The sequence below is a fragment of the Cryptomeria japonica genome, chromosome 3 (assembly GCF_030272615.1).
Source record: "Cryptomeria japonica chromosome 3, Sugi_1.0, whole genome shotgun sequence".
Lineage (NCBI taxonomy): Eukaryota > Viridiplantae > Streptophyta > Pinopsida > Cupressales > Cupressaceae > Cryptomeria > Cryptomeria japonica.
In genome coordinates, this window is record NC_081407.1 from 351,580,999 (window position 1) to 351,593,949 (window position 12,951).

Sequence of the window (12,951 nt, forward strand, 5' to 3'; positions counted from 1 at the left end):
AGGCATGCGACAAGTGTCAACCATCTCTTCATTCACTTTGTGTTTTCTCCGAAGCCAACACACCTCTTGATCTCCTCCCACCATCTCTACCTAACCTCAAATCACATCGAGTCTCTCTCTTCTATGTGATCATGGTCATTTATAATCCCACCTCTCAATCTAAACCCTCTATTCTTAGGATGGTCTCTATAAAAGAGGATTTCACCTCTCATAACCCAACACATATAGTTTTGAGCATACTTACACTCTGCCAAAATCACTCCAACAATACATCATCACACTTTCAGCCATACATTATCACAACCATATCCATTCCTATTTAAGCTCTTGAGCAAGTGCAACACAAATATGAGAGCAACCATTATCAACATGAGTTTGTGGAGGATATAAGAACAATGGAGACAAGCCTTCTATGCATATGAAGGTATATTTTGCTTATTTCATTGGATATAAGATCAATTGTATGCATTTTTTAATCTCCATTGAGTTTTGTTGTTTTGCATTTGTAGACCTAGTGTTTGGTTGGATCTTAAGTAGGGTTTACAATAAGGTTCAAATTCAACATAATTAATTAGTATAGCCAAGGTTTGTAAGAGGGTTAATTGGAATTGGGGACATAAATTTTAGGGTATTGTTTATGTGCCTTCTTTTTCAATTAATCTCTTACTAGTCTATTGGATTACATACAAATATTTAGGAAAATGGGTTGAGTTCACTCCAAATTGTTTGGTTATTTTTTAGTTGAATAATGGTTCCACAACAACATTTGAAGGGGTATTGTCATAAATATTCTATATATACCTTTACATATTTTATTATTGATTTTCCTTCCTCAAAACTTACTCGTTATGATGAAGTAAGTTGTGGTATTAGTGGTTTGGTCATTTGAACTACTATCACTTATAACAACTCAACCAATAAGGCATGGTTATAGGATTACATTTTATTCATTTTATAATGGAGTTTTATAGAGACACATTCTTGGGAAACATTCAAAAGAGAAGTTTGACAAATGAATAGCATGGAGGGCTACATGGATTCTAGAGTTGTTTCAATCTGGCTTGTTAGGTCCATTTTTTAAGCCTTTTTTTAAGCAAGGAATTGTATATGTTCTCACCTTCATTAATAGATTCTCATGGTTTACTTGAGTGTACTTCATTAGATAAAAGAAAAGGGTCTTTCAACACTTGTAGGAATTCAAAGCACTTATAGAGAAATAATTCAAGAAATTTGTCAAGATTATATGCACAAATAATAGTGGCAATTATGTTAACTAATGGTTTGAGTATTTCTATACCTTATAGAGGTAATTCTCTCATAGTACGTAATTCTATACAATCCTCAACATAATGGAGTAGTGAAATGGTTGACCAAATGATGAGTTGCAAAGTTACTATTTTTCAATCTTGAAGAAATGTGAAGCCCATATTAAAAAACAAAAGGATATGGATCCTTATAGCATGCCTTGTATCTTTATGGATTATCCAGATCCAGTATAAAGGGATATCAACTTCTTCATCAAATTACTTGTGAGTTATTCATTGAGAGGAGTATTTACTTCAAGGAGAGATCTTCAAACCCAACTCTTGATATTTCTCCTTCTTCAATCGTGTGGGTTACACTCGGAACAAATGGTAGTTATATAGATGATGTAGATTTACTTGAACATAGTTTAGACAATGAATACTCTTCTTCCTCTAGTTTGGATGATGAGAGGGATGATGAGTATCATCCTCCCTCCTATTCTAATCACCATTATAAGGATGTAGAATCTTCTCTATACTCTTCTATCTCTAGTTTAGTTTGGGCTAGACAAATTGTGTAGTCTATAGGTGATTGGGTTGACAATTATTTAGTTACTAGGAAGACCTACTGGCAATTTTAAGAGCCACCTTGTAATTTTGTTATCTCCATGTTAGATCCATAATAATTTTATGAGGTATCAAGTATTCCTAATTGTATTGCAACTATATATGAGTGCAATTTCTTGATATAAAACCACACTTGGGATTTAGCCTTCCTAAGGGAAGGAAACTTGTTCACTATAATTGGGCCTAGTAGAATAAATTAATTATGAATCCAGGTTAGTTAATGAATTCAAATCTCACTTAATTGCTAAGGGATTTTTATGAGTTCTTGGTATTGACTACATTGAGATAATTGCACTTGTTTCAAATATTAACATTATCTAGCTTCTACTCTATTGCTTGCACATCTCTAGGAGGTTCATCAAATGGATATAAAGTGTGCATTTTTTCACATGGATCTCGAGGAGGAAATATACTTGGAGTAGGCACAAGGTTTTCTACAAGACTCATCCTTATTATACAAACTTAGGAAATCTATGTATGACCTCACATAAGCCCATCGTGCATGGTATGGCGAGATGGATTCCTTCCTTCTTTTTGTTGGATTCACTTGATTTTATATTTATTCCAATATCTATGTTTTGTGGTAGGAAAAGTCTCTCTTACTCCTAGTTTTGGATGTTGACGAATTGTTAATCATAGGGACCTCTTCATCCTCCATTGTCATAGTGAAAACTACCCTTCATAGAAAGTTTACAATGACTAACTTGTGTTTGTTACACTAGTTTATCAAGATTCATATCTATCAATTTACTTTGAGGATTAATAGTACATAGTCCAAGTATGCACTCGATTTTCTCTCACAATTTCATATGGCTAACTAAAAACCTTTATTTGAAACTCTCTTTCTTTCTTGAGTCAAACTCGAGGCACACTTTTCTAAACTATTGGTTGATGCTACTTTATATTGAAAACTTGTTGGTAGCCATATTTACTCGACTCACACAAGGCCCAAAATTTCATATACCATTTGCCTCAATTATGCAAGAGCCTCGTAAGTTGCATTGGAAGCCAAGTAAGTGAATACTCCACTACATTCAAGGCACTCATAGTTTTACAATTTACTATGTACTAGGAATTGATATTGACTTGGTTGGGTACACATGTTGGCCATTTGGAGGAATTGATTATGTGTTGCATTGATGTTTTGTCATTGATGTCAACACTAGCTGTTTTGGATGCTTTATCGGCACCCTTCTGGTCTCGATAGGATGAGTGGTTTCTAGTTGTTTGGTTCTAACATGATCCAGTATGCTTTGGTATAGTTTGGTTATGGAATTGGCTTATTCATGACACTCATGTTCATATTCAGTCAGTTGGTTTTGGTCTGATGATCGGATACTATCCTGTTTGCTTGGGAGCTTGGCTTGTGGTACCGGCGAGGGTTTCACCGACAGAGCTTTGATTATATGCATAAGTGGTATTGGTGCAACTTATGGTGGAGATTCAAGATGCCATTGGTGATCATTTTCGAGACTTGGCAGATGGATATCATTGCTTTAGCGTGTGGACCTATATTTGGTCCCGGTTGATCTAGGTTATGGACTGACTTAATATAACGTGTGGAATGGACCTCTCAATGTGTTTTTGGGATGTCTTATGTGTTGAACATTGTTTGTTTGGTCTTAGGCTGACATGTTTTTGTAATTATGTAATTGCTTTATTATCTGGTGCCCGACTTGATTTTTTATGGTCGAGGGTTTGTATATATATGATGTAAGATCTCATTGTAGATCATCATGGTTATGGTCAAGGGATGTAATCTGCGAATAATGTAATATCATTTAGGCAAAGGATTTGGTTGATCATTGGAGATCAAGTTGGGTTTATGTAAGAGGATTTAGTCCTCAGATATTGAGCTTAACGAAAACTGTACTTAGGCATAGGAGATGTTATCTTTGTAGTTCATTCATTCTTCCAGATTGTAGTATGGATTTCTATGTAGTCAGTGAGACTCCTTTTGTGATGGGCAGTGCGCTCTAGGCTGTTGGCCTTCCTCCAAGTGTAGGCCCCTCAATTTTAATTCACATACTTTCTGCATAAGTATTATCTGACTGTGGGTAGGCTTCCCATTGTACTTTTTCCCTTTATCGAGTTTTCCACGTATAAATCTTGGTGTCATGTGGATGGTATTTATTCTCTGATTATTGTTTATGCTTAATTGGTTTAACTGCTATTCTGGTATTTGGTTTAACCATTCCGGTATTAATATTTTGGGTTCCAGTATTAAAGTTTTAATTGCTAAATGTTCTGGTAATCTGTCACAATTGATTCACCCCCCCCTTCTCACTCCTGTTACGGTTATTTGAGCTATCTAACAACACATACTTAGATTAGACAAATGATTCTTAGGATCACAAATCTACTTTCAATTATAAATTTTTCTATTCCTATATGTTAGCTATTGTTTTTTCTTCTATAGAGATGGAGTATCGAGGGGCTAGGATTGTTGCCACTTAGGCCCCTTGGCTTCAACATATTCTTACTAAATTTGGTATCTATTATTAAAGGCCATCTCATATTTTATGACAACCAAAGTGATATCTTGATCTCTCAAAACTTGGTCCATCATTAGTGGACCAAACATAACGAGGTCCCAATTTACTACATTCAAGACCTCATTTATAGAGAGATTCAATTTTTGTAATTACTTGACTATTGAACAAATAGTTGAAATCTTCACAAAATTTTTAATAAAAATATTTCTTTTATTTACAAGCATTTCTAGGGGTGCAAGAGGCTGTTGGATATTGGCCGATATGTTGTCATTGATGTCAACGTATGTGGAGATTGTTGACGAGGATATTGTTGGACAATTTTTTGTGTATCCCAGTGTTGTAGTTTAATTGGATGATTTGGTTTAGCCTGTGTATTGCAGATGAGCTAATGTGGTTTAAAGGGTTTTTGGTATATTGTCTATAGATGGTTCATTCCCATTTGAAAAAGTTCGCATGATGATTTGATCGAGTTATGAGATCCAGTATTGAGGATGTTATGCGGTTGTTTGTGTTATTCGATATTCTGGTTTGTGCTCTGTATTGCTCTGGAATTGCTATATCTTTGGTTGCAGATGCATGGAATGTATTATGGACGTTGATGTGTATCCTCAGTTATCTTGGTTCATGATTTGGATATACATAAGTGAATCTTTCAGTTTGATAGTCAGTTATGTTACTATTCTCGAGCTCCAGTAGAGAGATGATGATGATTCTGATGATCCGAGTTGTTGCGGTTGTTGTGATGCAATTGATGTTTCTTGTGAATGTCTTTTGATCATATTCTATGCATATTGGTGGTCCGCATTGATTATTGTGCACGTTATTGAAGTTTTTCCTTGTCCGGTGTTGTTCTTCGTGTTATGCGATATTCTTGGTGGTTGTAGCGTGTTGCGGATGATTGAGGCATGATTGTTGGAGATGTTGCATGTTTGTGGTATTGATTTGGGTCCAGACTATGTCTCAGTCAACATTGTTTTGGTTTGCATGTATAGTTGTAGCGTTTGAGGATATTATTTTATAATTTGTATTGAGGGTTTAACTGACCTTGAAATATAGGTTGATGACTTGTGTAAATATACGTAATAATCATGTAAGATGTATGTCTACAAGTGTTTGCATTGTATATGTGAGTGGATGATTGAGTTGGATGTGCGAACGAGTGATTTGATCTTTCAGAAGTGTGGAGAAGAGAAGTGTTGTAGAGCAGTCTATGTGTTTAACTAGAATTGTACTCAAGCAAATGGAGATGCTATTTTCACAACTCATATGATCCAGATTGTAGTCTGAATACTTTGTAAGTCAGTGAGACATCCTATAAGGCAATGAGCCTTCCCTTAAGGTTGTAGCCTTTCTAGGTTTCTTATTTTGAGCAGTGAGCTCTAGGAAGTGTGCTTGAATGCATGTGCATTCCCATTGTAATATTCACATTTACTCCTAATAGGGTATTATCTCATTGTTGGTAGGTTCCCATCGTGGTTTTTTCCTTAACCGAGTTTTCCATGTCAAAAATCTTGGTCTTATGTGTGTTATTGATGTGGTGTTGTTTCAAGCTTTAATTGTTAATTATCAAATCTATATTGTAGTTTAAGTTGCTGAAGTTTTGGTGCAAACTGATTTACCCCCCCCCCCCCCCCCCCCCCTCTCAGTTTGCTGCATTGTTGCCAATAGAGGCAATATCTTAGGGGGTGGCTAGTCTTCTCTCTTTCTCTCTAGATGTGGAAGTATGGGGCTATTTTCCATTTGGGATGATTTATGTGTACAAGGATACCTCATTAGGCTTCATTTGTGTCATGCCCACTCTTAAACACGACAATTTTTTTTTGTCATGTCCAAGAATGGGCATGACATTAGGTATCAGATCTGTGTAGGGTTTCAAGAAGAGAAATTATGGCTTGGAAAGGTCGTGGTAGTGCCTTTATGTAGGAATCCTCAAAATGGGGGTGATGGTTGAAGACGTAGATATGAGGGGTGATCGAGGAAGTACAATACAACCTATTGCAGCGAAAATAAGGCCTATTATGGCTCCTTACCTAAGACCTAAATATGGAGGCAATATAGATAAGTGAGCTGAATTGCTTAGAAAGTAGCTTCCTAATCACTTATGGAGAATGAATCATACATCTTGCAAGTTGTATAGATCTCGACATGATCTAAGGGGCCATTCGGGAGAGACTAACATCTCTAACATAGACTCATTAGGAGGATACATTTGTTATCAAAGAGCCTAATTCAGGGCTCTGTGAGTGCAATAAAAATCCACTTAAGGCCCATGGGATTCGTATAGAGTAGGTGATTGATGATTCAATTCATATACCTCGATCACACTATGCTCAACCATAAATCGAGTTAAAGACAACATCTAGACTACCTTGTGATGCAACAAATTAGATTAGAGAGTTGCTTCGTCTTTAGTTGCCTACCTTTTCAAGATCTACTAATGGTGTAGAGGTCGATTCTTAATTATTTAGTTTGGATTGATGCTTTGGATTACGTCCTTATGAGAGCAATCTAAAGGCTCTCTTTGCAGTACATTTGTTGAGGGGATCTACAGGTCTACCCAGTGGAACCAAGAGGAGTAAAATCATCACCTCACTCTAGATACCCTCTTCTAGGAGACATTTTTGGAGCCCTTCAAAGAATGATACATCTTATAGCCTTTTCAATAGAGACATGTTATTGAGTTCCACAATCTTCAGCAACAAGGTCTGACAATAGCACAATATGAGACTTAATGCTTGGAGTTTTTATATTATGTGGACTACATTTAGGATGGCAAATTTCCTCAATTAATTTATTAGAAGTCTCAACCACAACATTTTAGGACCTATATGCATGGATGATCTAGGGAGCTTAGAGTTGCCATGGAGAAGGCCCTTATTGTTTTTTTTTGTGTGTCTAGGAGTGGGCATGACAATTTGTAAAGATCCATCATTTTTTCTGGCCTAATCTATGTTTAAGGAGGCATTGTTAGAATACATTTTCTTTTCTTTTTGATATTATTATAGTTTTACTACACATTTACTTTAGCTTGCTTAGGTAGATTGAGTAGTTCAATATAAGGGTAGAAATCACCACCCATGAATGTAACTCTTGCCTGTTTTTTGGTGGTTTACATCTTTGATTGACTTGGTTTGCCTCGTCTCTTCTCTATATATGTATCCTCTCACCTTGCATATTTAAACAATATTATTGTGAGCTTTTCCTATGCTATTTTATTTGTCTCTTGTATTGTTGAGAACTCTCTCTCTCTCTCTCTCTCTCTCTCTCTCTCTCTCTCTATATATATATATATATATATATATATATATCAGTTTTATTTGTAATTTTATTGTATCTAATCTTTGGACTAGGTTTTGGGTAGTTTCATGCTTGTTTGTAGAGTCTAAAACCTCCAAGGACCTACCAAATACATAATTAGGTGATTTATTATCATGTCCTCATATTTAAAGACATATAATACATTCATTTTATTTACTATTGAAGATCACATGAAACATTTGAAAATTAAGAGCTATTCACATATCATTTGCATGTTCACATTTCTATTTGATACTCTAAAAATATCTAGCCTACACATTTATTCTAGGATTATTTCTATGTCTTAAGAGTGTTATTTTTATTATTTAATTTGAAGGGGCTGAGGTTGTATGATCACCTAATAAATATATTTACTAATAAGGTCAATTCTACAAATATTTTAAAAAATATATCAACTTATTTTTTATATCATTCCCCATACATTTTTTAGTTACAAAATTAAATATAATTTTCATTTATTTACATTCTCAATATTCTTTTCTTCAAAATATCAACTATTATATACCATCTTTTAATAAAATAATCTAAATTTCTTTTAAAAAATACATTTAATTAATTTAATATTGAAAAAAATAATTTTTTCTCTTGCAAATATGAATAGGCCCATATTTATATAAGTCATTAGTATTGTTCAAATATTATAAAGGTCTAGATAATATAACAACGAATCAATGATTCTTTTAATGAACAACTTTTAAATAACACCCACGAGGTTAAAAATAGTCTATGGGACAACCAACCTTGTCATCGTGTCTTATGCATTTCAACCCTTTTCCTATTCAAAATGATGATGAGCTCCCCAACTTCTTAATAGTCCTTTTGTTGAATAAACAATATCAAAAAATAACTGTAAAGATAATTGACATGTTTGTCGTTGATGTCCTTAAATGCACCACACTCCATAATAAAGTAATTTTCTGATTTCTATGCTATGGTAGTGCAAAAAACATACACCCTTTCTTCCCATGTTTTTTATGTCCTTTTTACTACCCCATTTTGCATAGAGTTGAGTAGACTTATTTTTTAATTGAAAAATAAGAATCTTGATTTACATAGAATATGTATGTATTTAGTTATTTTTTTGATGATCATACGTAATATTGAATTCCTCTTATTGATACTTAACAAATTTTTTTAACTCTTTACTATTTATATGAACTTTGCTCATTCATTTTTGCTTCTTCTCATAATAAAAATAAAAAATAATAATAAAACAACCTTAGACCATCAATTTGCTTCTAAAACTGCAACCTGCACAATTTATTTCTAAGAATGTATTTTGCCATTTAGTTTTTCTTCAATATTTTTTTAAGAATCTTCCCCCTAGCATTTATCTTTACCAGCAGTTGTCATTCTCATTTTTGCTAATTTGGTACCCATTTATGTACACACATCTCCTTTTCGCTGAAGACGTCAGAGGTAAAGCCAGAACCCAATGCTATCCACGGGCGAAGCAGCCTAAAGCTCGTACCTGGTCAGGAGCTTTGATTTTGTTCCTTCATTTTGACTGGGTAGCAAAGGAAGAAGAATAATGCTTTGCCTGGGCACCCCAACGTGGAAGAGATACAGTGGAGTGGGAACAAGGCTTGTGACTGCCAAGGGTTGCTCTGATTTTTCCAAAATTAAAATTAATAGCAATGGCACCAGAGTGTTCAGAAGGGGCCGGAGCTTTTCCTTCACATCATATTCTTCAATTAAAAGCAAATGCAGCTGCTCTTCTCTACCGCTCAAGCTAGCCACTGGTATTTAGTACTCCTTTTGTCTCGCTTTTTAGTAAATGCTCGATGCTTGCTTGTATTTGATGTATTTTCTTGGGTTATGGCGGGGAATAATTCAAGTCGCATCTAATGCTTTGCCGTTTGTATTATTCGTGGACTGTACACAACGACACATCCGTGACTAGAATCTGCAGCCAACTATTTGCAAGAACCATTTCATTTACTTCCAGGAATGCTACCTCTGTTGAAAAATATTCTAGTATTAGAGGACTCATTGTATTAAACTTTTGCAACCATCTTTTCAGTTTGACAACCCTAACAAGCTCCTATGCAACTAACAAAGAAACGAGGGTTGTGACACTCCTACTCATGTTATCTCAAGGTCAACCCATTCCTACTTATGTCACAAATAAAATACCTAACATTTTACACAGTTCTACTATCCCATAGGAATCCTCGAGCCTGATACATACTCCCAACAAAAAGCTACCCATAGTTAAATATTACAGCAACAAATTTTCAATCAATCATATATAGTATATACATATCCACAGAAACATTGCAAGGAAAACAATCTGATATATCTTAAGTGAAAACCATTTTTTAATATATTAAGTTGATGCAGGCTGGTATGGCCTACCTAGCCTGACACAAGTTATGACAGTAGTTAAACAATGCACAATAGGTCATATGCACGAACCAGAGGAATGACATATAATTGGAAATGGGATTCTGAAAACTCAGATTGTCTCTTCCTCGGTGCTGACACATATTAGATGACTTCGATGCTCTGTTCCAGGAAATGCAACATTCTCTGAACTTAGCTTGTTAACCCTTCCACGCCAAGACTCAGTAATTCAAAACTTTTTGTAAAATTACCACCCCCCTCTTTCTGGGAAACAAGCTGAATCTCCTATGTATATCTGAATTCCATCCGATGATGGTCAGATAAGCATTAGTCGCCCAGCAGCCCGACCCATCCCTGACAATTAAACCAACTGACTCCTGGACTACACTTGGTCCATTCTCATTTAATATGGAATATCTAATTTTCTGGAAACTTGCGTAGATAAAGACAGAGAAATCTGATTTTCTCTGAAACTTGGATCATACTCCAAGCTGACTATCTACTTTATTCCAACAATAGCTCATGGTTTATAAAATTACTCAGACAATCCTTAATTTCTGGGGAAGATTATGACAGCAGATCAAGTCTACATAAGCTGTGGCAAGACATTAATGGTGGCAATCGACACTTGAAGCTCCAATTTTAAAATAAAATAAGGGACACAATGAAAGGTCTTAAGAGTTTCCTACCCACACAATTCACACCACAAGATTCCTTAATTTTCAAAGAAGGGGGAGGGGGGCGGGCTTATAACTAAAATGCACAACCCCATTAATTCACAAATATGCACACAAGATTAAAAGGTAAGATAACCTAGAGGGATATTGAGTGCCCTGTAATCCTAATTGATTCTGGGTTAGATTAAGGCTGCTAATATTATCAGGTCAAACACAAGGTTCATGTTTCCTCTTGATGAGATCAAGAGAAATGTGGATTGGCACATGGATGCACTCTGAAATCTGATTGACCCTAATATGTTTCCTGCACACTCAAGTTACGCATCAAATTTGTTAATGAAATATTTTTATAAAGCGAAAGCATCGCTGTTGGTGTTCTTCATCAAGCATGATATATTCAAGCATACAATTTGATGTATAATAATTTCATAATTCCGAGTAGCAACATGATATCCAATACATCATTATAGGCACGGCATAAAAAAACATGCAATCCATCACAAAGTAAATCTATAGTTACTACTGTTAATTTTAAGCAATCAGATGTTAATTTTAACTTTAAGTAATCAGATTATAACAGACCATAGATTAACAGTAACAGCAATAAGAACACAAGACAAAACACACCAATACCCTGGGAAAACCTCCATCTTGGAGGTGAAAAACCCAGCCTCAAAATACAATATGTATTATCTCAAATGTAGGCAATTACAAGGCAATGAACTTATCTCAGATTGCTGTCCAATCAGCAACTTAGCAGATCACGATCTCTCTTTACATAACAATGAAGGTTGCAGCCCTTTATCAACAGCAGATGGCAAGGAAGATCAGCAGCAGATGACTGAGGAAGACTTGACCAGATTCGCACCAGGAGAGTCTTCAAGTTCGCATGAAGATCTTGACAACTTCGCCTCACAAACAGCCTTAAATAAGTTCGCACAATGGACTTGAACAAGTTCGCACACATGAAGGTGAATTCGCCAATATTGGAGAGCAGAATACATTCATAGAAGATGATGGTGATAATGACTTCATTTGCTGTTAGTTTTATATCCAACCTTTTGACGCCAATACCCCAAGTCGGCTTGCATATTTATTTATTTAAATTACATTGTCATTTTACAATTTACATTTGCCTTCACGTTACATGTTTGGGTCCAGCCCAAAGTTACATTTACTTGCCTCCACGTTACATGTTTGGGTCCAACCCAATAATTCGAATTACATGTGTATTTTAATTGTCATTGACAACATTAAAATGCAATGGACAAGTATCCGAGCTAGCTACTATTTCAACACTCCCTCTTAGCTAGGGAGGATATCTGCCACTTGTCATGATCCATTCATGACTTTCATCTTGCATTGCCCGCAAGGATGAATGTATAAGCTCCATAGAGTATACGTGCAATGAAACACATAAATATCGTGAACTCATTTCATGATGTCCATCTTGCATTGCCCGCAGAGGATGGAGCCACCTTGCATTGCCCGCAGAAGGTGGAAGAGGTCTTATACCTCAGCCTTCTCCCAGAGAAGGATACAATGTCACCTTGCATTGCCCACAGAGGGTGGCTCCACCTTGCATTGCCCACAGAGGGTGGAGGATGCAAACTAAATTGCATCATTAAGATTGAGACTCCCTCTCAATCAATGCTGTGTTCTCCACAATCCCAAGCTTCTCTTTGAAGTACTCAAACTTCACTCGAACTAGAGGCTTGGTGAGAACATCTGAAACCTGTTCATTAGTGCTGATATATTTTAGTTGGATGGCACCTCTTTGTGCCATATCACGAACATAGTGATAACGAGTTTCCACATGTTTTGACCTGTCATGAAACACGGGATTATTAGACATTTTAATACAACTCTGATTATCACAATAAATAACAGTGGATTCCCAAGGTTGTCCAAACAACCCACCAAGAAGTTTGCGAAGCCAAACTGCTTCTCTAGTTGCCACACTTGAAGCAATGTATTCAGCTTCTGCAGTACTCAATGCAACTGAGGACTGTTTTCTACTGGCCCAAGAGATCATAGCGGAACCCAGGCCGAAACAAATTCCAGAAGTGCTTTTCCTGTCAATAACACTTCTAGCCCAATCAGAATCAGAGTAGCCTTCCAAATTGATCACTGTGTTGATTGTCATTGGATACTTCAGCCCATAGCCAACTATTCCACGCAAGTATCTTAGGATATGCTTGGCTGCCACTAAGTGAACATGCTTTGGCTGGTTCATGAATTGGC

General features: G+C 35.9%; 1 protein-coding gene across 1 annotated transcript in view; it reads left to right on the forward strand.

The window, feature by feature from the left end:
* Nucleotides 1-8,907: 8,907 nt before the first annotated feature.
* LOC131076528 (uncharacterized) overlaps nucleotides 8,908-12,951 on the forward strand; it is a 145,184-nt gene continuing 141,140 nt past the window's right edge. Inside the window, exon 1 of the mRNA XM_058013768.2 lies at nucleotides 8,908-9,426. Within this exon, the coding sequence (XP_057869751.1) occupies nucleotides 9,216-9,426 (211 nt within the window). The 5' untranslated portion in view covers nucleotides 8,908-9,215. The remainder of the gene's footprint in view (nucleotides 9,427-12,951) is intronic.